Source organism: Ammospiza caudacuta, chromosome Z (assembly GCF_027887145.1).
Source record: "Ammospiza caudacuta isolate bAmmCau1 chromosome Z, bAmmCau1.pri, whole genome shotgun sequence".
Classification (NCBI taxonomy): Eukaryota; Metazoa; Chordata; class Aves; order Passeriformes; family Passerellidae; genus Ammospiza; species Ammospiza caudacuta.
The window spans coordinates 34,424,949-34,451,799 of NC_080632.1; the positions used below are offsets into that span (position 1 = coordinate 34,424,949).

Sequence of the window (26,851 nt, forward strand, 5' to 3'; positions counted from 1 at the left end):
TGATCTGAGATCATAGTCATAGATAGAATGTCCATATCCTTTTTGAATACCTAGACTGGGGACCATGAGCACTTCCCTCACTGTGGAACTGGTTCCAATGCTAAACCACCATCTCACTGAAGAACTTTTTCGTCTATCCACTCTGAACTTTCCCAATGCAGCTTGAAGCTGCTGTCTTGCATCCTATCACCAGGCACCAGAGATCAGCACCACCCTTTCTGCCACCCTCAAACCTTATATCCTCCTCTGGTCCCCACTAATCATGCCCTGTAGTCCTTTTACTATCTATATTGCCTTTCTTTGAACACATTCTTATATTTAATATCCTCCTTACACTGTGGAGCCCAAAACATGCTTGCAGTTCTTGAGGTGAGGCTGCTCCAATGCTGAGTGTGGTGGGACAATCCCCTTTCTCAAACCAGGTGGCTGTACTGTGCTTAGTGTACCCCAGAATACAGGTGGACATTCTAGCCACCAGGGCACATTGCTGACTCGTTAAGTTTATAATCTAGCACAACCCTAAGTTCCAGGGCTATCCCTCTGTTTCTATGTACATCTAGGATTACACTGATCCATCTGTGGCAATACTGATTAATACAGGAATGAAGTCCAGTAGATTTGATGATGATGATGATTTCCATCAATTTGGAGATTTTAATTACTTTTTTCTTGAGACATAATAAGCCCTGTGGAACTTTATTATGCATGATAAACTGTATGTAGAGCTGCTGTGAATATGTCTCTTGGTTACCTAGGAATGGGAAGGCAGGCCTAGTGGCAGCAGTCTTACTTCTTGAGCTAGGTAATTTCTTCCTCAGCTGAAAAGTCCACATAAAAGCTGTCCACAAAATATTTTCAAGGCAGAAGAGGGATACCTGTCATTACTCTTTGAGAGGACCTTGATGAATGGAATCAGTTCCTATTATGGGAGAGAGAATTGCTATTAAACGGTTTTTTTCTCCTGTGGCATGGGTAACAAAATGTAAAGCAGGAAAAGGGAGACTCCAGATCTCTCAGAACTTCCCAGGATTCATGCCATTTTGGAAATAATAAAATTGCTTTTTCTGAGGGAAATAGTAAGAATTTCATAATAATAAAGCAAAATTGATAGTCTGAACTCACCACATAGAGGAGGCACTCTCAATATCAGAGTTTGTTGTTCACTGCCACCTGTGGTACAAGATGGAAAGCCTTGTTTTTGCACATGAATAGAATTTTTTGTTTATCACAGAAGTCTGCAATGCCTTGTGATTGGTTTGTAAAGCTGTGTGACCTAATGTTCAGCTGTGTATTCAGCAAGAGACATTTATCTAACACGACACATTGTTCTTTCTGTAGCCTCTTGCAGTGAGTATTTCCTGAGCTCCTACCATGTGTGATGACACAGAATGCATCAGTATGTCACATCTGGGGATGTGGATGCCTTTCTGTGCACCTCCCACTTGTCCAAGGTTACTTATCCAGTTAGAGCTTGGGGAAATCTCTTGTATTGGAAATAATAGAGGGTATCTAAAAGATGGAACTGGACTGAAAAGTAAAAACAAGAATCAATAATTTAATTGTTACATATAAAGGGACTGTTAATGATTCTTTGCAAGTCTGGGAAAATTCCTGATACATATTATTTGAGTGCTAATATAATCTTTTTCAATGTATATCTTAAATTAACAACTCTAAAGTTAGTCTAGAGTTCTTAAAGGCCTGGCTAAATTTTAAAAGTATTAAAAGTAAAGAAGAAAATTATCCTATAGTAATCAGTGCATTTACATAAATACACATATACACAATAAAATATATGTCTGTGTGTAACTGTAGATATATAAACACAGTGAAAGTTATATGTATATTGAAAATTAGCTGCCTTTTTTTTCTATTCAAACAAGTCTTACTCTGCGTTGTAAAACAGAGGGAGCAGACACTCTTATCTTTCATATCGCTGAATTTGCTCAGCTAATAAGGTTGGATCTGACTACCTGCCTTTTATTTCTGCCTTTAAAAAGACCAGAAATATTCCATCCATTTTGTGAAAAGCACATCAGTGTTGCCTCTGCTTTTTTCTGCCCATGAGGTATTTGATTGGGTATAGTGACAACTGACCATCTTTTTAGGACTCGAAAACTTGTCATCTCTTTTTACTGCTACTTCAAAGTGAAGAAGTTAGTGTAGGCACTTGAAATTAAGAATTCATTTAAGAAATGAAATTTTTGATCTTTCCAGTATTTCAGGACTAAGAAGTTCTCTTCTGTGTTGCTTAAATTTGGATTGTGTTTCCATTGCTCATATTTGCAATCAGAATCAGGAAGTAATGGACTTTTCTCCTAGTTCTTAAATATAAACATCCCTGTCTGCTAGCCCCTCTCCTCCTTAAGATCAATTGCTGAGTTCAGAGGCCTGGCAGAATTTCCTGGTAATGAAAGATAGTGGTGGTGGGGACCTGCTATGGTCTGTGACTGCTGCCATTAAATCTCCTGCCCTATTCACCAATGGACTCATGTTTTCCTTGGTCAGCTTTTCTCTGTGTCTTGATATTCCTTGCTAGTCTCTACTCCATCTGGCCTTTGACTTCCTTGGTCACAGCTGCCATCCCTAGATGCCCAGACAATGTTTCTCTATTCCTCCTTTCTAGCCTGTCTGTCCTTTCCTGTCCTGCATGCTGGCTCTTCATGTTCAAGCTGCGCTGTGGCTTCCTTGCTTAGCTGAATTTGCCTCCTGATACATCTGCTCAGCCAGCACAGACAATGTTGACAACTGAAACAGAGCTTCTTCCCTGGGGAATGCAGTACTGCGATGGTAGACCACTGCTGGAGTAGTTCTGGCCTTTCACACCTCCCAGCAGTGCTGGTGAGGAGATGCATGGCCTGCCCAATTAGAGAATGGAGCTGAGTTGTTTGTGGTGATCCCTCATGGGCTGGTGCCTCCAGATTATCCATGCTGGGACAAGTACAGGTTGATAGCATTGTTCAGCTCCTGCATTCCCTGCTTGTTTTGTTCATACTTGAGGTGGCAGGGTCTGAAAACTTGTCTCACAGTTTATTTTGCATCATTTGCACCTTAACTGAACCAAGGAGTGTAATATTACAGTGTTCCTAAAGAGGGAATATTAATGAATTTATCATATATACAATGTACACAATTGAAAATTTGAACTAGCTTTCAAATTCCAGACTATTGCTGAGACTTTCTGTAGCTGGCAAGTATCCTTGCCTGTTTGGAGAAGCAGTAACAATTAATCAAATTGTGGTCATGTCATTTTTAAGAGCAAAAAAATAATTTGAAGATGTTTTTACTATTGAGAAATGAATGGTTTTTGAGAGTCTGCGTTTTATCTTTATGGCAAAAAACCACTGGACTTTTCTGAGGAAATTGCATTTTAAAAGTGACTAATGAGGAAACCTGTAAAGACCAGGAAATTTAAAGAGGACCATATCTCCTAAATTTGAGACTTGGGTATTATTTTCATCACTGCTGTTTTAGCCAGTTGCTACAAAAGTTTGATGGTGTGATTGCACATCTGTTTTGTGCTCTAGTGAATGTGATGGAGACCCTGTATGACCAAATTTATCCACAGAATTTTTCAAATCCCTTAGTAGCATATGTGTTGTTTTGCAGGTTTTTGCCTTTTTTCTACCTCAAAGAATTGACACAAATCTTTAAGCCAAATAACTTCAGTGACCTATTGTATAGCATATCCTTACAAACAGTAGTGTTGGCATAACTTAATGAAATATTAAACTGCAGCATAGGACAGAAATAAAAGGTGTCATGATGCGACATGGAGATGGAGAACATATTAATCTTAGATGAAGGGCCTCTTTGTCAGAAATGGTAGTTTGAGGGAAACAACTGTAGCACAATGCTGTAGGTCTCTTGTATCTTTATATATTATCACTCCTGTCATATCAGTTGACATTAGGAATTTCTCGTTACTTCTACGTTTAAAATCAGAATCCAGATTGTTAGTTTTGGAGTGTTAATTAACAATATATTTTGAGAATTCTGTTGAAATGGGAAGTGATTCCACATATGTTTAGGCAGGAATGTGATGATTCATTTTCTTAGGATAGATTTTTTTCTAAACCAGACCCATTTTTTTGGCATTGACATTTGTGAACTTGTTCCTAAGACATGGTTTTTTTGTGAGACAGTCCTTTAATTTGTGTTAATTTCATATAGTTCATTATGTTGAATAATAATTATTGATATGTTGTAAAATCAGTCTTCTTTCTACTGTGTTCATTGCTATGTCACTTTTCCAGAATGCTTGTAGAAGAGGAAAATTTCCTTGCATGGTTATCCATTTTGTACTTTTATTAAATAAGCTTCTAATTTTTTTCTTTTGAGTTGTATTTTTCTTGACTCTTTTATGAAAATGATCTGATGACTTTTTTGCATGCTGTTTTGCATGGATAGCAAATGTAAATGCAGATTTCTCTGTCAGATAGTGTGTAGTTTGGGCTGGCTGCATATAAAATAAAAATGACATTTCATGGCAGAAATACTTGTTTTGCTCAGTTAGTCAGTGGCTGAGATACTGGAGTGTAACCGTGTCTAAGATGATTCACAGAATAGTTTAACATCTGATTAGCTCTGAGAAAAGGAAATCTGATTCAGAGAGTTAATTTTTTATGTTCTGAAACGACATATTTTGTGATGCCATTTTACTGTGGGTTTTTATGTGGTATGAAACAAAAGAGTGCTTAAGGTTACAAGGGGTGAGTGTCACTTGCCATCTGGAAGTTTTCAGAGCAGCTGAAGTCAGCCTTGACAGCAGTACTTGGTGACCAAGTGACAACACTGTGTTGGCAGATTCTGTGTAGCTAGTGAATTAATATATATAAGTACTACCAAGATGAACAATTTAATGTTAAGTTAATGAACTGAAGGTTTATTTGTTATCAAATCCACCACTTGTTAGTACACAGCATGATTAAGATCATTCTTGCTGAAACTTCACAATGCCATTTTTCTAGCAAGGAACATGTCAGAATGGTTACATGAGCAAAGATTGGGATCCCTTTACCTATATAAGTAGTGTATTTCTAGGAGTTTATGTCAATTTCTAGTGATCTCACATGGACAGAATCAGGTGTTTTCCAGGGTTTTCTCCTCTTGCTATGAATATAACCATGTAATATTATAATTTATTTGAGTGGGTTTTTTTTCCTTAGATTAGGTTATAGTTTTTGTGCCTCTGTAGCAAAAACTCGCTGCTGCATCTCAAAAGCAGTCCTAAAATTATCAAAAGTATCTGTAAGCAAACCTCAGCACAGGAAATGTCTTGATGTTCTGCATTTTGTAACTTGTCCTTGTTGAAATAGATTATTTTGTACAACTGTGTGTGCAAAATGTTACTTACATATTTTAAAATTGTCACGATTTGGTATTTTAAATATTAATGAAAATTCATATGTGAGAACACCTCAGATACTTTCATCTGTAAATCCAACTGATTTACTGTCCTAATAGAGACTGAGGAGTTTCACACAAAGTTTTGTTGAGTGCTGATCTACGAGGTTCTTCCTTGTTATTCTGGTTAGTTATTTCTTACCAGAGCTTTCATTAGAAACAAGTGGGGAGAGAAACGTGTTTAGATATGGCCAAAAAGGTTAATTTGCCTAAGGAGTGGTTTGTTTTGGTTATCACGTTTCTAAGGGGAAGTAATCAGAACTATACATCAAAGCTGTGGGCAGACAGGGCCAGTTCATGTCATGATATCCTGAAGATGCTTTGTGGACAGTGTAATGTCACCTCTGAGTAGGGCCATGAACAGAGTGTCTGGGAGACAAGGGTTCTTATGCTGTGTGCTGTGTACAAGAATTTGTACTGCACTTAATCCATTGGATATGAAGGTGTTTCAGTCTGTTAATGAACTGTAATAATGAAATTTGTTTTTATGATTTTTTTTGTAATCCTACACCAAAATCATAAATTGTCGAGGTATGATCTGTTGTACTGTACAAGTAGTATGGGTTTAAGTGGCAGTGATGAATTGATGTAGTCAGAAGGATTAATTTTATCACATAAGAGATCCCTGTGGAAGAAGGAGTAGCGCATTACAGCACAGCCTCCCATGAGACTACATTCAATCGTAAATGTAGGTTATGTGATTAGTGCAGTAAAATCATGTGTCTAATATGACCTAATTCAAAATGCAGTAAAGAATATGCTGAAGGTAGAACTGTCAGCAGTAATTTATAACTGTAAAATAAATGTGGCAATGCTTTTACCAAGCCTGACTAGCTCCTGTTCTGGTTTTGCATGAACAGTGTTGCTTACTAAGGTGTTATTTTTCAATCTATCCTGAACTTAGTTTTAGCATTTGATGGCTATTCATTGATTACATATTTTTTAATGAATACATGATGTTGTAATTTCTTTCTGAGAAAGTTGGAGTAAAGTTTAGCAATAAATAAGCAGAAAATAGAATTTTAGACATTTTTGGAACCAAGTGCTTTGCACCTGTTAGCCATGCTATTTTTGCAATTTATGTTTGTAAATGACCAACATGTCCACACAATGCCCAATGAAATTTTGGAATCTTGTGGTTAGAATATGGCTTTTGTTGTGTATGAAATGCTTTGTGTGTTCTGTCATTAGAAGATGCTGTGGACTACTAAGGCCATACATTAGCAGCCTTTTTCTTGTTCCATTTGAACTAAGGCATCACTGAATAGAATCTCTTAGCACAAGAGCAAACACATGGTGTCTTAAAGTCATTCTCTGAGTCTGAAAATCAGGTCTGATTGTGCCTTTCTACATTATGCTTTGTTTCATCACTGCTGTGGTTATCTGAGCAATGAGTATTTTTCCAACAATTAGGTAAATCGTATAAAAACCTTATGATTAGACATACAGATCCATACTAAATTACTGATTTACTGCCATATAGTTTTTAAACCTATTGCTCTTTTTTCCCCATTAAGAGAAAGGATTTTTCTGCTTAACCAAAAATACTTGTGCTTGGATAATCTTCATCAAAATTACATAACTGGAATCTGCTCTCATCTCTGTAAAATCACTTTTTTTCCTGTTCACATAAAAAGACACTACTATTGCCTCTTGATTCTGTGACAAAAATTACACCATTATCTTCAGGCACTGTGCCAAAACACATGAATCACTGCTGAGCTGCATGAGGTAAAGGAGAGGTGAACACGCAGCATATCCCTCCTGGCTGTTACTGGTGTTTCTCCCTCCACTTAGCAGTGTCATGTAAGGCATTAAACACAGTTGCTGTCTGACATTAAACTGTTGCTGTGAACAGTTTGATTATATTACTAGATGTGATTGCAGCTTGCTTTAGTTCAGGTTTGGGTGTTGACTTGACCTGTATTGCCTTTCAGTGACAGCATACCAGACTTCGTAATGCTGTAGCTGACTAAAAACAAATGAAACTATTTGTGTATCAGAGAAGACATGCTGCCAGAGACAGAAATGGTTGGTAGAGCTAGAAGAAAAGGATGGTTGGTTAAGTCATGCTTCAGAAGTAAAACCTATCTTTTGAGTTTAGATAGGCTCTATTTAGCCTAGTAGAGAGGTGCATGATTTTTGTACTCCAATCCCATCAGCTGCTAATAAGGGGATGGCAGCAAATACTGCTGTTGACATTTGAAAATTCTTCAAGAGTACTGTCTCTTTTACAAATAGGAGGTGGAGGGGAGATAAGAGTACAGGCAAAAATGCTCAGGGAGGTCTAGAATGTGGATTGGAGATAATTTTAAAAATGTGATGTTCATAAGTATATGATGGAACCATTAATTATTTGCTATAATGGAAAAGGTGCTGCCTGGAATTATCTTCCTTGACTACAAAATAACATCAGGCTACATTTCAGCTGTGCATCTTTCTTTCTCGCTTGTTACAAGAGCATTCAGCTAATTAGAGCATTTGGCTTGTATGAATAGTAAAAAGTTTTTGTTTAACTGTAATTTCACACACTTCCTGATAAGAGAAGCTTGTGCCTGGAGAGCTTGTTTTCACTCAGGTTTACAAAATACTGCTGTGTAATTCTTTTGTGGTTTCAGTATAGTCATTCCTTCTTTGGTAGGTTCTGGAAAGTTTTAAGATCATGGATTACAGTCTGCTTCTGGGGATCCACATATTGAACAGTAACACAAAGGAAAGAGAAGAAGAGTGTTCCCAGAGTGCCTCAGATGCAAAACGCCATGGAGGGCAGAAAGTTCTCTATTCCACAGCCATGGAGTCTATACAGGGCCCTGGGAAGTCTGGAGACTCCCTCACCACAGAGAAAACAAACACGTAAGTGCTGTAACCTGCTCTTAAGATTGCTTTTAAAAGTATTGACAGGCAAAACTTTCATGAGTACACTGCATTCCAGAAATTGAAAGATTTAGCCTTCTTTTTTTTCCCCCCTTGCATCATTGAGATTTGCCTCAGAGCATGAAACTGGAATGTTGGTCAGTAGATTGACAGTCTTTAAATACATGATAGTTCAGAGCGACTTACGTATGCACACATGCATTCTTTTATATAAGAAATACTATCAGACAACTATTACAAGAGTCCCAGCTACAATCTAATTTTAATTGAAAGCAGCCTGGTGAGACCAAAGCAAAAACTATAAATTAATATTGAAAAGGATATTCCTATGGGGGTTGTTTTCATCTTGAAGTAGTATACTCAATGTACATAGGATGGTATCATCAACCACTAAAGTGCAGTCATATATTCCATTTCCTGAGATTAAGAACCAATGTTTTTCTCCTATTTTTCTGTCCAGCAAAAACTTTAATAGAAATTTGAATATATAAACAATCATTATTCTGTTGTTTCTTTCATAATATATTAAGTGCTATGAGAGTATTATCGCCACCATTCAGCATTGCATATAATCAGTCTTTTATTTAAATTAGAATTTAATCTAAAATTAAGGATTTACTTTTCTTCCTGGTTCTCAAGAGAGCTAGGTAGCTAAATACAACTAATATACAGAAGTCTGTGCTTAAACCTACAGCAAGTAAGTGAGAGAATTATGATATTCAGCATTCACAGAGCGCTTCCAGACACTGAGAACTCTAGACTATAATTAGACAGAGCTTTATTTCACTTGGTTTTTACAACTCATTCACATTCACACAGAAGATGGCCAGTGCTGTTGTATGATGGCAGAGGTGTTGCACTAGCTGGGCTCCCACATCACTTGAGCTAAAATAGTCCTACTCAAATCCTGTCAAATGTAGTCCTTCCTTGTTCCTTGCACTATCTCACTTATATTGGCATAATGGCTAGTGGAGCAAAAAACAATGCTGAGGTTCTAAAATGGACCATTTTTCTAGGTGTTGGAGTAGGAACAGAGGGTTTTAGAATGACTGTTCATGGCTGAGTACGGACCTGGGACCAATTGGAAGCCCACACAGTCAGAATTCTCAGCCTCATACTTTTGCTGTATCTCTCACTTATATGTCTGTAAAGAAATTTTGGAGAAGCACAGCAATACATAATTTTTAGTGAAAAATATATGAAACAACCTTTTAGACTTTGATTAATTTGCAGACTCTTTGTGATTTGTTACCTATGATCAATAAAGTGAGAAAATTCTCCCTTATCTAAAGTTACTTATTTTCCTTAGCAATAAACTGATGTATACTTTCTTCCACTTTTCAGATCATCTGAATATTTCCAAATCTGTCTAAAACATGTCTTAAAGTATTTATTCTTTTTTTTAATTATGGATATTTGCCACTGAATCCCAGATACTTTAAATTTTCTATTCAAAATCCATTGCTTGCTAGGTGACTCACATTTGACTGACTTTGCACTGTGGTATCTGCCTTGAATATTGTCTACTCCTTTGGGCTTACAAGTGGGTACAGTTCAGCTGGTAACTCGTGATCAGAGATGTCTTAAAAAATATTCTATGTTGTTTCTCTTAGAATGGGAGGTATTCCAGCAAAAAGCCATAAAGGTGAAAAGCTACTTTTATTTATGGGTATTATTGATATTCTCCAGTCTTACAGGTAAGTTGAACTTCAACTTTCAATGAATTTTCAATTAGCAAAATGTTCTGAAATTACTTTTAAAAGTGTAAGGTTTATAAAGCAGTTCTGATGTAGTTTTTTACATACTTAGGTTAATGAAGAAGCTGGAACATTCTTGGAAAGCTCTTGTTTATGATGGGGTAAGTAGATTTTATTAATTTTTTAAACGGCTGATATTTTAGCTGGTGGACCTTTGACTCATGTTGACCAGGAAGAAATTTGTTCTGGTGCATTTGTAGTCTAACCTCACCATGTGGTTTGAGCTGCTGCTGAAATTTTCCCAATACCTGCTCTGGTTTAATTTATTGAGCTTTCAAATAACAACTAATAATATTAGTTTGTCCTTATAACTTACACAAGTCTAGCCACCCAGCAAAACATTGATGAATCTATAACTGAAAAATATACATAATTTGAAAAAAAAAAATTCAAATGCTTGGAAGATTTTGCAGAATATCCTGTATAATTCATAACTCATAAATGGTAATGATTTGCTAATTTTGACTATGCCCAAAATGTATAATATAGTTCACCTGAGGTGTCCAGCTTCTTCTTGACACCTTACTTGTGGAAAATGTGACTGATATATTTTTTAATCTTGTAGGATACTGTTTCTGTTCACCGACCAAGTTTTTATGCAGACAGATTTTTAAAGTTTATGAATGCAAGAGTTTTCAAAAAAGTTCAAGGTAAGCGAGTAGTGACTTCTACTTTTTTAGATATCTTTTATAACCATAATCTTATAATGCTCCTGTCGTGGCAATGAAACAAGCCTGTCTTCAACATCATGTAGCACTTTTGTAGCTCTAGTCAAGAAAATAAATTGCTGACAATTGGGATTTTACTCTATTAGTAAAATTACAGAGAATTATGTAGTATGTATTTTTGTCACATCAAGGCTGTCTAAAGTTGGCCTCAGGTGACCACCTAGACACTGTATCACTCCCCCTCTTCAACTAGATGAGGGGAAAAGTATAACAAAAGGTGGGTGAGTTCAAATAAGGATCCGGAGAGATCACTCACCAATTACTATCCCCAGCAAAACTAACTCAAAACAGGGAAATTAATTTAGCATCTTACTAATTTAAAAAAAAAAAAAAAACCAAAACCAAAGAAACATCCCCAAAACCACCAAAAAACCCCCCACCTTTAGAGAAACCTTCATACAGGCTTTTTCCATCAAAAGTTCAGATCAGGTTTTATTTTCACTACCTTTTCTACCACTGGCAGAAAGTCATACTGGCCTTTGTTGCTCTGCATGTTGTCTAAAGATGGTACACTTTTCTAAAGATAATTGAGCCTGTGAACTCTGAGCCTGCCCATGAAAACCAGTGTTAAAGGCCTGGCAGATCAGAACAACAAACAAATGATTATGTGTATGAAAGGCATATGAAAAAGAGGGAAAACTGATACTGCAACAAGGAGGCAGAAATGTGTATGATAAGTATTTTGTGAAATTCTAAATTAGAAAAAGAATAGGATAGGTAGATGAAAGGAAAAGGCTAAGACTAACTACATTAAAACAATTATTATATTTTAAGTAGAATGAAGGAATCTTTAAAAGAAAAAGAGAAAATTTGAATTAACCCCACGTAGTGATTCCCTGTATGCATGATATGTTATGGCAGCTTTTCAGGAAAATAAAACTTTTTGGGAGTCTTATAAATATTAATGAATTCATGGATAATTTCTCTATAAATTGACCATGCTATTGAAAGGAAATTCAATGTGAGGTGTTGCAAGTGCAGAGAAGGATGGTGATGGGGGACAAAAGAGACCTGGACAAGCTTGAGAAGTGGACCCATGTGAACCTGATCAGGTTCAACAAAGTCAAGTGCAAAGTGCTGCACCTGGGTTGGACCAACCCCTGGTTCTAACACAGGCTGGGGGATGAGAGCAGCCCTGCTGAGAAGGACTTGGGGGAGCTGGGGGAGGAGAGGCTGGACATGACCCAGCCATGGGCACTCCCAGCCCAGAGAGCCAAACGTGTCCTGGGCTGCATCCAGAGCAGTGTGGGCAGCAGGGCCAGGGAGGGGATTCTGCCCCTCTGCTCTGCTCTGCTGAGAGCCCACCTGCAGGGCTGCATCAGCTCTGGGCTCCCAGCACAGCAAGGACATGGAACTGATGGAGAGAGTCCAGAGGTGGGTCAACAACATGACTAGAGGGATGGAGCCCCTCTCCTATGAGGTCAAACCAGGCAAGCTGGGGATGTTCAGCCCAAAGAAGAGAAGTCTATGGGGAAATTTTGTAGCAGTCTTCTAGTACCTAAAGGAGTCTTACAAGAAGGCTGGAGATGGACTTTTTAAAAAGGGTATATAATGACAGGACAAGAGGCAATGGCTTTAAGCTGAAGAAGAGTAGATTTAGGTTAGATGTTAGGAAGAAGCTCTTTACAAGTGAGGTTGATTAGACACAGGAAAGGTTGCCCAGAGAAATGGTAGATGCCCCATCCTGGGAGTGTTCAAGGCCAGTTTGGTGGGGATGCGAGCAACCTGCTCTAGTGGTAGGTGTCAATGGGCTCAGCAGGATTTGGAACTAAATGATTTTTGATATTGCTTCGAACACATGCCATTCTGTGACAACTGCTGAGATATGTTCAATGTGTGCACAGTAAGAAAGTCTCTAATAAATATACTGGCAAGGCAAAGATGAATGCTTGAGGTTTGATGAGGTCCAGGCAGTTGTTTGGGGAAAAGCTCTTTGGATTATTGGGAGCAATGAGGTTTCTTTGCAACAATTATCACAAGTGGTATAAAACCTTACAGTAAGACATACAGATTAGGTGTTTTGAATAGTGTGCACACATAGTAACTTGCTGCTTTACTACCAGATTATTTTTTAAACATGTGGAGGTGATGCTGAAATGGCACCTTTTTTTTACCTTTCTTTTTAGTAAGACAATGGCTGGGTTTGATTACCCTGTAGGACAGAGTGTTTTCTGAGTTGAGGGTTTATTTATAAAGCAGTGTTCTTGACAAATAAGTATTTATTAACTGATGAACTAGAATTATCTAGTTTGTAGAGGAACTTGTACTTTAAGATGGATTTGAGTTAGCAGTTTCATTAACCTGCTCATGGAAGTGTATTTGCTTTGGAGTTTGAGTGTTAAAATGTGGAATGATCACTCGGCTCAAATACTACAGGAGAAGTGTTGAACATATGGCATTGTCTTAAACTGATAGAAGGTGTTTTGCAAAAACTTTTTGACCAGTGTTATGCTGGTCTCCTAACATTTTCATTAGTTATCTGAAGTGAAAAACAACTCTGTGTGGACAGAGAGAGAACAAAACACAAACAAGTGCTAGAACAAAATAAGATTTAAGTAAACCAAAAATGACTACAAATACTAGAATAAACTAGCCATTTAAAGTGTTCAAAGTTAAGTCCTTTGTAAAAGATTGATTAATAAGAAAATAGAAGCAACTGATGTAATGTGACAAAATGTGAAGCAAAATTCAGCTTAAAGGAGAAAGCAGCCTCCTGATACCCAGTTCTCTTTAAATCTTAGAATAATTTTACCAAAGAACTGGTGGGAGTTCTGCTGTCTGAGACAATATTCAAAGGAACTTCTCTGCACTGATAAAGAATAAAGAGTGTCTGCTCCTTACTACTTGACACTCCCTCCTGTTAGACAAAATAAATACCATATATCTTACATCAACATCTGCATCTTTTTTTCCCCAATTCTTTCTAATTCTGACTGCTCGATTTGTTCCAGAACAAGACACAACCTGTTCGTATTTCAAGCTGCAATGTACAATTAAAGTATATCATGCCTAATTTTCTCTCTGATCTTAATTAATCTGTCTCATTTTCCCAGGCAATTAACCTGTCTAAGTATCCTACTCTTATTGATTTCCTCTGTATACAGGGCTGTTAATGCACTTTTATACAGATTAATTGTTCAAATGCATTATTACTCTTTCATAAAAAATTAAGAGTCTTCCTGCCTTCAGGAATATTATTTCTAAGCTTTGAGTCAGACATTTCAGTTTAAACACTTTAACCCTGTTCTGAATCTGTTTTTTCCCCTAGTGCACAGAGCAACCTTGCATAATTAACAACAAAAACTTAATAAGTGGATTTAGCCTTGGGAAGAGGCTAGCTCAGCAACTCTCTTCTATGTTCTTTTTTAAAAATACCCTGGAATTATGTATCTGATTCTTTCCTTCAGTGTTCAGCCAAGTGACTTGATGTGTTTAATTTGAACTTTGTAGTAAAGCAATGAAAGAAGTGTTATAGTGCATCTGAAGTAACTTTGCAGCCAATGCATGGAGATCAGCAGCCAGCAGCTGAAAAACACTAAATTAAATACTGGCATCCTTCTGGAGAAGAACTACAGATGGGGGTCACAGTTCAGTAGTAGTACCAATGATCAGTTGTAGAATTTGATTCAAAATGCTGTTTAAATAGGCAGGCCCTGCTAAGACTTATAAAAGAGGCGCTGATACCTGAGTGTGTAGGCCATCAAGACTTTGGAAGTGTTTATTGTATCTGAAAATAAATGTTTGATGAGTCTGAAGTGGAAATTCTTCAGTAGCATTACATAGAAGTAGTTAACAGCTCAAAAAAGAGATCATAATCTCTCAGAATACTCCAAATGTCTTTTCCATTTTTGTATTTTCTGAGGTTTTTTTCTGTATCATTCTGTCTCTGATTACATGAGTTGGTACTCCATAGGAGCTTTTTAAATCAGTGGTGCCTGTGACTTGCCTTATTGTCCTATAATAAGCAGTAAGAAACTGAAAAAGATAAAAATACATCTCTTGTGGATGAAATAACAATACCTTTCCCTCTAGTTTTAATGTAATGTTTGTTAAGTAGGTTTTTGGATATGTTCTTCATCTGTATTCAAACCTTTATTTTCTATACCACTTACTTTTTTGTTTGCTGTTAAAGATGTGTAGGGAGATAAGATGACATCATTCAACATCTATGTTCATTTGGTAATGCAGCTTTAAAGCCTTCACCTTCAAAGAAACGGTGTAATTCCATCACAGCCCTGAAGGCAGCATCACAAGAAATAGTGTGTGCAGTTAGCCAGGAGTGGAAGGATGAAAAGCATGGCATTCTTGCTGAAGGACAAAGTTTTGCCAGCCTTGATGAAGAAGGTACGGTCTTTCAAATGAACAACCTGAATTATGTTATTAAAAATTTTGTATAAGCTCTAGAAGTCCTGTAACTAGAACATTACTAGTATGGCTGAACTCTCAAAATAAGAGTCAGGTTATTCTTAGGGAGAGAGTAATTAGTAATATTTGTCAAAATGGACCTTCAGAAGCAAGACAAAGCCAGAATCAAAGTTCATAGTATGATGTTAAACTTTCAGTTTTCAGGACATCCTGAAAAAAGATATTCAGGCCAGGTAGAAAATTTTGGCCAGAGCCAATGTTATCCTTTTCACTGGCCTCTAAAGAAGCATGTCACACTAAATGTTTTGAAGCTCATTTCATGTTCCCAGAGGTTTTTTTGAGATACAGCTTTGCCCCTTTCAGAACTTGCCTGCAGCCATGATGAAAGCAGAGCCAATTACCTAATCCAATCTGATAAATGAGCCCTGGTAGCATGAGAATAGTCCTCAGACTGAGAAGAATTCATAACTCATACCTCTGTTTAATATTTGACTTTGGAGTTACTCTGTATTCTGAATGTACTTGTTAGCAGCTGAAATTCACTCTGTAATATGAAAGAGTGTGGGTATGGGCATATGAATAATACCATCTCATCAATTCAAACATTAGGAAACTTCAAGAAGCTTATGAAGGGCACTATGGGACTTGATATACTTACATGAAGATTCTTGGGCTAAATTTAAAACTAAGTTTGTTAACATTGTTCTTTATTTCTGCATATGCAGTACTAGGTTCACACCACCGGCCGGATCTAGTGCCAAGCACTCCGTCTCTGTTTGAAGCAGCTTCCTTGGCAACAACACTTTCTTCTTCTTCCTTGAATGCAGATGATCACTGTCAACGTGATCAACCTACACTCTATTCTAGCAGGTAAAGACCGTATATGTTAGAGGATTTTCCTCTGTTCTGCTAGAAGTTTAACATTGTGCTCAACAAAAGGGGGCTCTGCAAAGTAAGAAACAGAAGGGGCAAGTGTCTCTGTAACTCAGTCTTTAACCTTTCCAGTGAAGGAGGGGTGCCAAAAGCTTATAGGATTTATAAATGTATTTGTTTGTAATTATACATATTGTAATTGGGGATCATGAAATAGAAAGCATAAATATGGTGAAAAATGTTATATGAATTTTTCTTCACGTTCCAAAACTAAATTGATTATCTAAACTTTGCTTGGGCCTTAGTCTGTACCATAAGGTCAGGGTAGGAAGTACTCCTTGTAACTTGGCTGTAGACTGAAACAGCTGCAGAAAGTGGTGATGTGCTAGGAAAAGAAAAAATTGTTCTTTATTGTGAATGTACACTGATTGGTCTGCTTTAAATTCTTCCCTAACAACCATTTTCTGAAGTAAATTTCTGTGAAACTTCATCCATGGGTGTGCTTAGAGCCCATTTGATTTTAATCCGGAAGTATAAAAACAGGAATGTCTTAAGAAAACTTGTGCAGATGCTAGTGAGCTAGGTTAAATGTGATTTGAGTTGTATTTGAATATATTTCAGCTGTGTCAGTCCAATACCATGCTTAAGTGAGTACTTCTTACTGGGAGATTGCATGTGCCTGTGTGCTCCCTTGTGAACCTGAAGTGTGCTCTGTTGTGTCACCTTGCCTGCTTGCAGATCTCTTTACTGTGTATTGAGCCATTTCTTTGCCTGTTTTCACCAAGAAGGGTAGCCATTCAAGCATCTTGAATATTGTTTGGAAAAATTTGGACTGAACTCCTCAATGTATAAATTTGACAAATGCACTAATGTGCCAAGATGTAGTTCTTTCCTGTAAACTGCATGTTGCCCAAAAAATCAAGTTATTTTAAAAGCAGTCTTGATGAGGCAGTAGTTTTTTACATCCTGTTAAATATTGGACAACTGTATTTACATAAAAAGTAAAATGACTTGCAGCATTAATTGATGGTAGTGATATTTACAGCTTCCAATTCCATTATGTTGAAAAAAATTTCACTGATTTGGCATCTTCCAAATGTCTGATGATTTGCTATAAAAATTGGAATGAAGCATGTTTTGGGGTGTAATGAAGATGAAGTTTTTATTGCAGAACAGAAATTTTTCTGCACAAGTTTTAGGAAATAAAACTACTGATGAATAAACATTAGTAGAAATAGATCTCATTCACTTCAACTTGTGTTACCTATAGGACTTCAATATTCATGATCTTTCACAAAGTTTTTTCTTTGATAGAAATAAAGTTATAGAGTACTTTAAGCATCAAATAAAAATACAGAACTGCTTTGTATTAGCATCAGTCAGGAAAAGCAAACGATGAAGTTGTCTGAATAGAGTTCAGATTTAAAGTGTTTCAAATATTCTTTACTCTCTAAAAAATTAACTGTAAAGAAAACCTATAAGTAATTCTACTATATTGTACTGTAAACATACTCCAAAATAGCAGGATTACACTATGTTTGCACATCTAGACACATTTACTTCCCAGTAGTGATGTAGTCAATTAAATAACCTCTAATGCAAGGCAGCTATGTGATTAGCATGGGTATCTTTAAAAATCAGTATGTTGGTGTCTGCAGTCCAGGTATGGACTTCATCATCATGAGAGGGCACATTCTCTGACAAAGCAGACCAGCATTCACAGATGTGTGGTTCCCTCCATATCTTCTGCCAAAACATCTGCACTGTAGCCAAGAGAGCTGCCATAGGGGCTTAGCAAATAACACCTTTGCTGGTCTAGGTATGCCCTCTTCAGCTAGGGCCTGGAGGCAGTTTTTAATTCTCATTATTAGTTGTGGGTGTCACAATTTCAGTATGTACAATTCATGAGGATTAGCTTCCTTGTCATAGCTAGGAGCTAAGAAAGCTGCAAAGCATACTCAGTAATGAACTAATTTCCATAAGATTCTGGACACCTGCTGTTTTGTGCCCACTTCTTTTGGCATCAGTTCAGGGAGGTCATTCCTTCTTCTTGGCACTAAAAAATATATACATCAAAAGTTTTACTTATGTTTTTATGGTTCACTCAAGGAACTTCAGTCCTCTCATAAAAAAAGCTAGCAGGGAAATAAACCCACAAAAAACCCCCATGCTACAATGATGCAGTGAATTGTAGATTCAGATCTGAGGCTTTTCTTGCCAGAGTTCTTCTTCTGAATATTAGAAAATTATGTGATGTAGGACTTATCATTTTACCATTTGTCTCTGATAAAACAGAAAGCTTGGAGCAGTCTTTGAAACAATGTCTGAATTAAAGATTTGTTTACAAATGTGAGCCTGCCTTCAATCTTTAAATATATAGTTGACTATGACATTCTGCTTTGTTATTTATTAGAATTACAGTTTGGCATCTTCTTCATCAGGCTTTTTTATTGTTATTCAAAGTAACATAGCACAAAGTAGAGAGTACATTCATTTGCTTGTAACCTGTCAGAAATTTCTGGTTTAAGGTAATAAAGGATGAGAGTCCTATGTGCTTAGTAATAATGTGATATTTGTACATCTCCTTGACTCCTACTAATGAGCAGTATGTGCCCATACTACTTAGAAAACAGATGGTATTATTTTCCTCATTAAAAAGAGAGTAATAATACTTTTCGATACCTTGAAGCACACACCGTATTTCCTATTTGGGTTTTTTCTTCAGAATTACCCTCTGTTATCCAATGCGATGCTTCCCCAAGGAGAGGCAAATGGCTTATAACATAAGAAAGGTGATCAACACCCTCTGTCCTTGACAGCGCTCAGCATCTGTGGGTAGAAAGGGAGAAACTGCTGATGCTGAGGTTAAGCAGACAGAGGTGACTTGCTGAGATGGAGCCAGCTCTTGATGCTGTGTCTTGTGAGGAGGGCTTTTGTAAAGCTGTCTTGGTGGAGGCTAAAACTAGCATAACTAATTGGTATATAGTGCAAAGAAGTGTTTAGGGACTTATGATTAAAGTGAAAAAGAGAGTAGTCATAAACATAAACTTACTAGGAGTGTTTTTCCAGGCTGCAAGCTGATTATTTTCACCAAGTTATTCCTCAGTTGCTGAAAAAGGAAACCAAAGGTGCTATCCAGACAGTGTGAGCAGGAATTAGTAAAAATGGAAGATTCATGGAGAGAGGGAAAAGGCTGTATTTTTCAGCACAAAAAGGACTGGATCTAAAAATAGAAGGAAAAAGAAAAGAAAGACAATCATGACATATGCTATTCAGTAAATGTAGGCCTTCTTGTATGTCAGAAGACAGGTGTTTTCTTTTCCATGAAGCTGTTTCTCAGTCAAGTGGTTTTATCATAAGTAATCACAAGTATTCCTTTTGTAAAAGAAAAGAATTGACAATTTATTGCTTCTATTAAAATTTTCAAATATTTTCTATTCCTCAAGTAGGTTTATATTTGGTGCAGAGATATTTTAGTACCTAAAGGGTCTGTTTTTCACTAGAAAATGTAATTATTAGTCCAAAACTATTTCTTTATCTGTTTTATCTTAGGAAATGTAATACTTGCATATTATATTAGGGATTATTTTTATAGCAGAAGTGATAACAGATATTTTCCCCTTCCAGGAAAAGTTTTCCCAATTAGTACTGATGAATTAAATTAAAGATGACAAATCTGAATGCCCTAAGCACTATGACTCTTGTCTCACTTGACATGGCTTTTAGAATTGAAAAGAGCTGAAGAAGGTCAATGGTGCTTCTGGAAATGTTTGAAACTTGCTTTAAAATATTTCAAAATGTTTCAAACTGTAGATGTTTTACAATTCTTGTTTAAATAGCCCAAGATTATAGAAAGTATTCTTTCAATATATTTTTCAGCAGGTGTCATGGGACTCTCCAGTGCCAAACCCAAACAAAATCCCATGATGCATAAAGGGGTGCTTCACCTCCCTCTTAAGAGCAATGCCAAGATGCTGTGATCTATATAAGGAGGATTGCTTAATTCTTCTCATACATCTGAGCCTAAGGGAAAAAAATCTACATGAAATCTAATTCTTCTTTCTCTTTATGCATTCTGTACCTCATTTCTGGAAGATGTATATGTAGTCTGGACTTCTGCCTTCTCCTTCTTTCTTTTATCTATGTATTTTGCAATTTCTTGTCTTACCTTTGTATTGCTGTTTCTTGATGGAGACCACTTGGAATTTTGGAAGGCTTTGAGGGACTGTGAGTTTGTTCTCTTACACAGTCAAGCTTCCTGAAGCATCCGGACTTTGAAATGCTGTTCTGCTAATTTTTTCCAGTGACAGAGATTATAGGTTTTTTTCTGTTGTAAGGAACATTAAGCACCCCTTTTGCCAGTTGGTGTTCTACATAAGCAAACTTTTGTGTGTTAAATTTCAATGTTCTCTCTGTCCACTCACTACTGTTAGCTTCTGAAGCTTAGACAACTTTGTTTGAATTTGATTCAAAGTGGACTAAATTCACACATGCTTCATGATAATAAGCAGTTGGATGGAAGAAAAAGACTTGAATGCTCAAACACTATGAACAGATGCACTGAGTCACTGGGGGTATCCCCATGGGAAAGAAAATTTGACTATGATTGAAACAATTGTGTAATTGTGGCTTAAAGTAAAACAAAGCTTTCCCAGTTCTCTAATGATGGAATTATTTTTGCTTCTTTTTTTCTTTCTTAATTAAGAACCAAGATCAAATAGAGTGTTTTAGCCAAAGAAGGGCAACTGTGTAGTTGAGCATGCTCCTTATGGCTGGTCATTACCGAATACGAGAAAATACCTGTAAAAGTGTTTGGTTTCTTTTGGGTTTTTTGGGGTTGTTTTTGCTTGGTTTTTCTTATTCAACCTAAGAATTAAGGATGAGAACTCAGTGCACTGTAGAAACTATTAAAACTCTGTTCCTCTAAACCACTCTTTCTGAAACACTGTGCATGAGGGGATATCACTTCTTCTTTCCTGTGCCATCCCCAATATGGTTTTGCCTTATCAACCTCATTAAAATCAGGCTGCATTAAAAATGGCAATAAATGCAGCTGTTGAAGCTGTTGATAATGCTGTTGAAGAAATCTGAACTTCAGTTACCAACTGCTGACAGCATGTGTATTGCTGTTAAGAGATTAATGACAAGATTTTTGGTTTTACTCTTTTACACTACTCAGTACAATTCAAGTTACACATATGAGAAAAATGCTAAGTCAATGGGACCTAGGTCATCCAAATACAAGAGAAATAGTCTTGCTTTTAAAAAAAATGTCAAGTGCATTATATGATAAAAGAACATTGTAATGTGGTGAATGTAAAGATCTGTTCCAGTATGACATTGATTCATTATTTTGTTGAGCATTTGAATTTCAACTTTACATGCTAGTTTCTGCATGTAAAGTTTAATTGTGCATGCTAGTTTTGCCCTTTCTGAAGTTCTATCCTATCTAAAATATACTTAAAATAGTACAAAGAGAGGGGAAAATTAGTCATATCTGGACTGATGGCTGTAACCATGTTTCCATACCATGTTATAATTCAGAATTTTTGCTTTTCACATTGTCTGTAAACAGGTAAGAATTTCTAAAATATGTCACTGCAGAACTAACAGTTGAGTTTTCAAGGCAGCCTGGAGCCTAATTTCTGGCAGCCAGTAAGATATGCGATAAGGGACATCTGAGTCCATTAAAACACCTTTGAGTTTCAGCTTTGTTGACCAAGTGTGTTACAAAATGAGATTTGTGTGGAGATGCATTTGCAGTTTCACATTATTTCTGTAAGGCAGAGAACAAAAAAATCAATCAATGAATAAAGTAATAGAATGCACCTGCTCTGTAAACATCACTCCCTTACATAGGTGTACTAATTACAATACACTCTTATTCTCCCGCCTTTCCTTCTGAACTTATGGCTGCTAGTAAACTGTGTCTGCATGGAAAAGTCCAATGTTGCTAATGTTACAATGTGCCTAATTGCTAACTCTTTTTTTCCCCATTTTGAATTACAAAATGCTGCCAAAATTTACACCATGTGTAATGTGGAAATAATGCATTTTGAGATTAATGTAATTATGTGACATTTACTGTGACATAGTTTAATTCATTAAATAAATATTGAAACTCAGTAATAGCATTACTATCTGATAAAATTTTAGTAAATAAAATAAAAATGAATTGTGCAATTAGTCAAATGTGAGCTTCCTGTTATCTAGCCATTGCCAGCATATCTATATTTGTTTATTTGCATTCCTTTTTTCCAAGTATTTGGGAGATTTTCATGTTTAATAGAGAAACTTATTTTAAAATTTTCAGTTATGACTAAGCTTTGTAACTTGGGGTTTTGGTTGACTGTACTCTCCCTTCTCTTTGCAGTAAAGGGTTACCTTCAAGTTCAACATTCACTTTGGGAGACAGTGCCATCTATTTGACTTCAGAACAGAGCACATTGGAAATGGAAAATGATAATGCTTCAGTTTTGGATGTCTACTTAGTAAGTTGTCAAACTGTTTCTAATGGGCTTTGTTTGCCTGTAATTGCTCTGACTCAGGCTCAGTAAATTATTAAAATACCTGCTCAACTTCAATCCAGAGGTTTATTGAGGTTTTTTTTGTATGAAACATGCATAAGTTTGCATAAGTATGATTTGCCAAAGCAAGTCCCTGAAGAATTTATATGCATATTAACTATTGCATTATAATGAAGTATGCCAAAACACCTTTCAGTTTTTCTCTCATGATAGGTGTTTTCTGTTGTTTCTGTTGGAGGGAAAAAAAACCAAAACCCAAACCAACAAAAACAACAACAAAATCTTTCCTCTTCATGTAGAATACTTCACAGTATAGAAATAAAAATTTCCCAGGTTGGAAAGTTCTGTGTTTATGCCGCTGATTTTGAAGCCAGTAGAGCTCAATGTGAAATACTTTAATGGCCCCCTCTTCTGATTTGAAGGGTTGTCCAATTGTGACAGCTGATTTAAAATGTATCTTTTCTTCACTGTTTCAGTTCCTAGTAAGCAATTTATCTGACTGCTGAAAGCTAAGGCCAAGTTTATATTTTGTTGTCTTCATATCACTGGTGTTTCAAATGTTCTCTAGCTCACATTCCACAGACATAAAGGCGGTAGGCACCCAAATTCAAATCCCAACTGAATGAAGTTTTTTGCATCTAATTTTTTTAAGCTATTCTGAAATTGTCAGTATAAATGTAGGGGGCAGGTATGTTAAGCTTGGCCTTTTTTCCCAAAGGCTTATTTTCATAAATCATAAACGATTCTGACATTATTCTAGTAATATTTCCCCTTGACTGTCATGGCAAGAATTGTACCAGAGATGAAGAATCAAAAGAGGAAAGTTGGCTAATGTTTCTAATAAATGTTTAACAGATACATGGTTGTTTCCTTTCTAGATAAAATTTGTTGCATTTTTTTATTTTTCTTATCTCTAGAGTTACCTGATCGTTGTCTTAAGAAATCCATACTATCTTAGAATCATAAAACAGCTCAGGTGGATGGAGCTTCAAGAGATCATCCAGTCCAACTTCTTGCAGAAAAGAGAGCCTAGATAAGATTATCTAACACCCTTTTGCACCGCAGCTTAAAAACCTCCAGCAATTGGAACTCTGCCACATTCCTGCAGAAGTTGTTTCAGTAATTATTGTCCAGAAAAAAAATTTCATGTGTTCAGATGAAACATGTTTGTGTCTGATCTTACATCAAGATGAAATACGTTTTTCACATTCTCTTTTTCTGTAGGCTGTGCCACTGATGTTTTTTTCCTTCTTCTTTAGACAGTAATGTTGGAGTGCGCATAGTACTCAGTTAATAGCTACTAATTTAATAGCCCAGCACACTTAGGGGAGTTGTTGTCTGTCCTGCCTCCACTGACACAAAACAGTATCAAGTACCAGTGGCCAATTAGATGTAGAATGCTTGGTTCCTCCCCCTGGGCACAGCATCTCACAGTGGGATGATGTAATTTTATCAGTCATGCAGTGAGGCTTGATGGCCCATCAGCAGAAGATATCCACCTCTTCCCCCGCCCCGAGGAAGTTATCAGGGATGAGTCATGGAAGAGATAAAGAACACTGCACCACCTGGTTTTAACAGATGGTGATAGAATACATACTTTTGGTTACATCTTGCATTGCAACCTAAGGCAGCAGTTAAGCAGAACCCAGGGAAGACAATAGCCCTTTATTAGACGAGGCAGGGGAAAAAGTTACAGATAATGCTGGCAAGACAGAGGTTCTCAGTACCTTCTTTCCTCCTTGGTCAGCGGAGTGGCCAGAACTAGACCATAGCTCCCAGGATCAAGCAGCTATAACAACAGACATTGACCTACCAGTAGTGCCCTGCAAAGTGCTCAACCCACATAAATGCAAGGCCCAAGAGGGAATATACCCAAGAGTATCAGCAGAAGTGGCTGATATTATTGCAGGGCCACTGTCCTATCATTTTTGAAAATTCATAGAGATCAGGGGGCATCCCTGATGACTGGAAGAGGGCAGATCTCATACCTGTCTGTAAGAATGGCCCAAAAGAGGACCTAGCATCCTTACTGCAGTCCCTGGCAAAGTGGCAGAACAAGCCTCCTAAGAACTATTACCAACTAAATGAAGCAAGTGACTGGGAATATCCAGCACAGATTTATCAGAAACAAATCATGCCAGGTTAACCGCATCGCCTTTCTGAAACAAATTACCATATTCAGTCAATAATGAAAAAGCAGTGGATGTTGCTTGCCTGCACTTCAGTAAAGCATTTGACATATGTCCCACAGCTAGACAAATGTCAAATATAGATTGGATGGGGCTGATCCGTGAGATAAGCAGGAATCATCTCATAGGTGATCAGCTTGTTGTACTGAGACTGGCAGCCTGTCCCAAGGGGGGTGCCCTAAGGATCAGTACCGGGCTCCAAGTTGTAACATCTCCATGAATGATCTGGATGATGGGAGCAAAAGCACCCTCGCCAGTTTGCTGTGTCACTAAACTGGGTGTTGAGGAGGACTCATCAGCAGGGAGAGTCACCTTGCAGAGATATGAACAGGCTGGAAGATGGGGCCACAGGAACTGTGTAAAGTTCAACCAAGGAAGTGCAGAGTCCTGCACCTGGGAGCCCCAAACCGAAGAGCCTGGCCAGGCCAGGTCCCGTGAGCTGTGGGACAGCCTTGCCAAGAGGAGCCCGGGGCTCCCAGCGGACAACACGCAGGGACCAGGTCAGCAGTGACTGCTGCAGCTACTGAGGCAAAGTGGATCCTGAGATGCATCCGTGGGGGCACTGCTCACAGAGAGGGATGTGACCATCCCACCTCACCAGCGCTTGTCAGACTGCACATGGAGCAGTGTGCCCAGTTCTGGCCCCCACAGTTCCAAAGCAGATGTGGATGGACTGAAGATGGGTCATAGGAGTGCCATAAAGGTGGTCAAGGATAGGGAGAACTTGACATTTGAAGAAAGAGTGTAAAAGTTAGCTTGTTTCAGTCCACAGAATTTTCAGGGGGGACCTCAACAAAGTTTTCCAAAACTTAAAGGCATGACTGAAGATAGTATTGAGACCCTCCTTTTCTCTAGAGGCAGTGGATACAAGTTGTAGTGAGGGAGGTTTCCTCGCTATGTAAGAAATAACTGGTTTTACAATGAGAATGATTTAAGGAGAATGATTTACAATGAGCGTTTGTTTATAATGATGAATGATTCACTGGAACAACTTCCCCAGGGATATGTGGTAAAGTCCCCATCACAGGAGGTTTTCAAGATGCAGCAGAGTGATGCTTGTTAATCTCATCCAGGCTGCCTTTCCACAAAAGGTTAGGAGGAATTAGATAGCCTCTTGTGGTCCCTTTAGCCTGGGCCAATCTGTTGTTCTTTTGGCCCCCTTTAAACACGGAAACAATTTATTCCTGATAGCTTTTGAATTTAGTTTATAAAGCAACAGTCTTCTTTAACAATAATATTGCTTTGCACTGTGAAGCATTTCTTTATATGTTTGAAGTCATAGGGTAGAGTATGGAATGCTCTGAAAATCTAGTGACAGGTAACGCCTTTTGTAAAGCTGTCTGTATGAGTTTGAGGTGTGAAAATAATCTCTTCAGTTAGTTTTCAGCTTGTAGAACATTCATTACTATTATGTCTTGGAGATTGCAGTAAGTAGGTGGGTATTCCACTGATGAATATCAACAGAAAAATAATTAAACCCCAACTTTGGATGTCATACAAATACCCAGTGCTTATTCCCCTGCGCAAAGGTCTGGAAGAATAAATAGGTCTTAAGTGGAGAGAATCACAGATGCTTTTTGGAACTAGCAGCACCCTTTCTCTGCATTCTGAAGAAAAACAAATTCAAAATTCAATAATCAAGGTAATGGCACAGACCTGAGCTCCCTAGGTATGCTGTCTTCAAGGAAATTGGATACTATAGCTAAGCACATATTACTTCTTAAGCAAACTCATTTTGAGAAGTTACTTACCCCTGCTTTCTGTCTCATGTCCCCACACTGTGTATTGATGCCTACTTGTTTTGAGATTGTTGTGGAAGTGAGCTTTAATTTATTCACATATACCCTGTATGCGTACTGAGGTGTTTGTGGAAGAAACAGGAACAGTATGCTGTCCATCTACTAATCTGTTACTTCCTGATGCCCCATAATATCCTTCAGTGGACCTAGAAACAACAATTAGCCTGTGGCTGGGAAAACCTGATAGTACTAAAGTATAAGTGCTGACAGGAAGGCAATTTTGCTTTTATAGGAGGATGATTAAATGCATGTTAGAAGGAAAATATTCATGTTTTTGAGAACACTAGAAACAGACTAGTCATTTCTAATGTACATCTCAAAAATAAAACAAAT

At 37.4% G+C, this 26,851-nt stretch overlaps 1 protein-coding gene across 1 annotated transcript in view; it reads left to right on the plus strand.

Annotated features, from left to right (window-relative positions):
- Window positions 1-26,851, plus strand: part of PIP5K1B (phosphatidylinositol-4-phosphate 5-kinase type 1 beta) — a 97,017-nt gene that overhangs the window by 64,239 nt on the left and 5,927 nt on the right. The window contains exons 10-16 of the mRNA XM_058823574.1: window positions 8,048-8,259; window positions 9,894-9,977; window positions 10,090-10,138; window positions 10,603-10,687; window positions 14,954-15,109; window positions 15,856-16,000; window positions 22,377-22,494. Coding sequence (XP_058679557.1) covers window positions 8,048-8,259; window positions 9,894-9,977; window positions 10,090-10,138; window positions 10,603-10,687; window positions 14,954-15,109; window positions 15,856-16,000; window positions 22,377-22,494 — 849 coding nt within the window. The remainder of the gene's footprint in view (window positions 1-8,047; window positions 8,260-9,893; window positions 9,978-10,089; window positions 10,139-10,602; window positions 10,688-14,953; window positions 15,110-15,855; window positions 16,001-22,376; window positions 22,495-26,851) is intronic.